Source organism: Coenobita brevimanus, unplaced genomic scaffold (genome assembly GCF_032717465.1).
Source record: "Coenobita brevimanus isolate Jiangsu-jjx unplaced genomic scaffold, ASM3271746v2 jjx.HiC_scaffold_475, whole genome shotgun sequence".
In the NCBI taxonomy this organism is placed as follows: Eukaryota; Metazoa; Arthropoda; class Malacostraca; order Decapoda; family Coenobitidae; genus Coenobita; species Coenobita brevimanus.
The window spans coordinates 39,831-42,485 of record NW_027644874.1 but is presented as its reverse complement, the minus strand read 5'-3'; the positions used below and the strand labels follow the sequence as shown (position 1 = coordinate 42,485).

Below are 2,655 nucleotides of genomic sequence, written 5' to 3'. Positions count from 1 at the left end.
TCACATGTAAATGGGCTTCCCCCTGTATGAGTGTATATGTGTCTCATTAGATTTCTTTTTGTCGAGAAAACCTTCTCACAGTATTCACAGGCAAACGGTTTTTCTCCTGTATGAGTACGCATATGACCCATTAAGTTTGATTTATCCGAGAAATTCTTCTTACAGTATTCACTTGTAAATGGCTTTTCCCCGGTATCAGTGCGTACATGAATTCTTAGGGTCCATTCATGTGAGAAACTCTTCTCACAGTATTGACAGACAAACGGCTTTTCTCCTGTATGAGTGCGTATGTGTCTTATTAGATTTCTTTTTGTCGAGAAAACCTTCTCACAGTATTCACAGAATAAAAGTTTTTCCCCTGTATGAATACGTTCATGAATTTTCATGTTTCCTTTTGCCTGTTTTATTACAATATCCACAGGTAAATGGTTTTTCTTTTTAGAGCGGTTTTTTCTTTGAAGCACCGATCGCATTTGTTGCATTTATGCGGCTTGTCGTGGCAATGACTAGCTACTACTAGGTCCATAGAATTATTTTTTTTAATTTTTAACTTATAATACGTGAATATATTTTTCTTATGCATCTCCAAAGAAGATTTTTCAATACTGCATTCATCACAATTATAGTTTTTTTTTGTACTGAGATCTAGGGGTTCCTCTTGGATGTTACTCCCACTGCCGTGTTCCAGAGAAGCCTCCATGTCTATTAATTTCAGAAACAAAAAAAAAACAATTATTACAAACAATTATTAAAAATTCTTCAGAAATATTTTTTTTCAATCTTTAGTGACTGTATAAAGTTGATTTTTTAAATATTTACTTTCACACCTTAGACAATTATATATAATTACCTTTTCAGTTTTTGAGATAGAAGGTGGGAACGAGGAAAAAGAAACCATCTGCTAGATCTCCAGAGTTGCTCACAATGCGCTCCACTGGTTGCCCACTAAAAATGAAAAAGAAATTCTTCTTCCCTTATTTTCAACCAATTACAAAAGATAGGAACTAAAAATTATTTTATATTTAAATTTCTTACTACATTTTTTCTAAGAAGGTTAAATATTTTTTTTATAGACAAACAGGTTTTCTCCTATATGAGTTTGTATTCGAGTCTTCTCTTATAAGTGTGTATATCGATATTTTCGAGAAAGCCTGAGTGCGTTTATGGTTTTCCATGATTATTTTTTACCTACCACTCAAATGAATTAATTCATGCTTTCTCATCTGCGTTTTTCTTGAGAAGGTATTGTTACAATATTTACAAGTATATGGTTTTTCCCCCGTATGGATGCGCTTATGAACGTTTGCTTGTATTTTTTGCCTGAATGTTTTATTACAGTATCCACAGGAAAAGGGTTTTTCCCCCGTATGAATGCGTATGTGTTTTCTTAGGGTTGATTTATCTGAGAATGACTTCTCACAATGTCCACAGATAAACGGCCTTTCTCCTGTATGAGTGCGAATGGGTTTTATTAGGGTCGATTTTGCCGAGAAAGTCTTCTCACAATATTCACAGACAAATGGCTTTTCCCCTGTATGAGTGCGTTTATGTTCTTCCATATGTACTTTCTGCCTGAATGCTTTACCACAGTATCCACAGGTAAATGGTTTTTCCCCCGTATGAGTGCGTATGTGTGTTCTTAGGATCAATTTCTCTGAAAATGTCTTCTCACACTGTCCACAGATAAACGACCTTTGTCCTGTATGAGTGCGAATGTGTCTTACTAGGCTCGATTTTGCCGAGAAAGTCTTCTTAAAGTATTCACATGTAAATGGCTTTTCCCCCGTATGAGGGCGTACATGAATTCTTAGGGTCAATTCATGTGAGAAACTCTTCTCAGTATTGACAAACGGCTTTTCTCCTGTATGAGTGCGTATGTGTCTTATTAGATTTCTTTTTGTCGAGAAAACCTTCTCACAGTATTCACAGACAAATGGTTTTTCCCCTGTATGAATACGTTCATGAATTTTCATGTTTCCTTTTTGCCTAAATGTTTTATTACAATATCCACAGGTAAATGGTTTTTCTTCGGTGTGTATCATCTCGTGTCTTTTTAGAGCGGTTTTTTCTTTGAAGCACCGATCGCATTTGTTGCATTTATGCGGCTTGTCGTGGCAATGACTAGCTACTACTAGGTCCATAGAATTATTTTTTTTTATTTTTAACTTATAATACTTGAATATATTTTTCTTATGCATCTCCAAAGAAGATTTTTCAATACTGCATTCATCACAATTATAGTTTTTTTTTGTACTGAGATCTAGGGGTTCCTCTTGGATGTTACTCCCACTGCCGTGTTCCAGAGAAGCCTCCATGTCTATTAATTTCAGAAACAAAGAAAAAACGATTATTACAAACAATTATTAAAAATTCTTCAGAAATATTTTTTTTCAATCTTTAGTGACTGTATAAAGTTGATTTTTTAAATATTTACTTTCACACCTTAGACAATTATATATAATTACCTTTTCAGTTTTTGAGATAGGAGGTGGGAACGAGGAAAAAGAAACCATCTGCTAGATCTCCAGAGTTGCTCACAATGCGCTCCACTGGTTGCCCACTAAAAATGAAAAAGAAATTCTTCTTCCCTTATTTTCAACCAATTACAAAAGATAGGAACTAAAAATTATTTTATATTTAAGTTTCTTACTACAT

General features: G+C 34.2%; 1 protein-coding gene across 1 annotated transcript; it reads right to left on the bottom strand.

Moving 5' to 3' along the window:
- LOC145390302 (uncharacterized) lies at positions 1-1,973 on the bottom strand. The gene is made up of 2 exons (XM_080265275.1): positions 1,321-1,973; positions 1-22 (listed from the first exon to the last, which is right to left on the bottom strand). The coding sequence occupies exons 1-2, from the start codon at positions 1,971-1,973 to the stop codon at positions 1-3; spliced, it is 675 nt and encodes a 224-aa protein (XP_080121401.1).
- Positions 1,974-2,655: the final 682 nt, after the last annotated feature.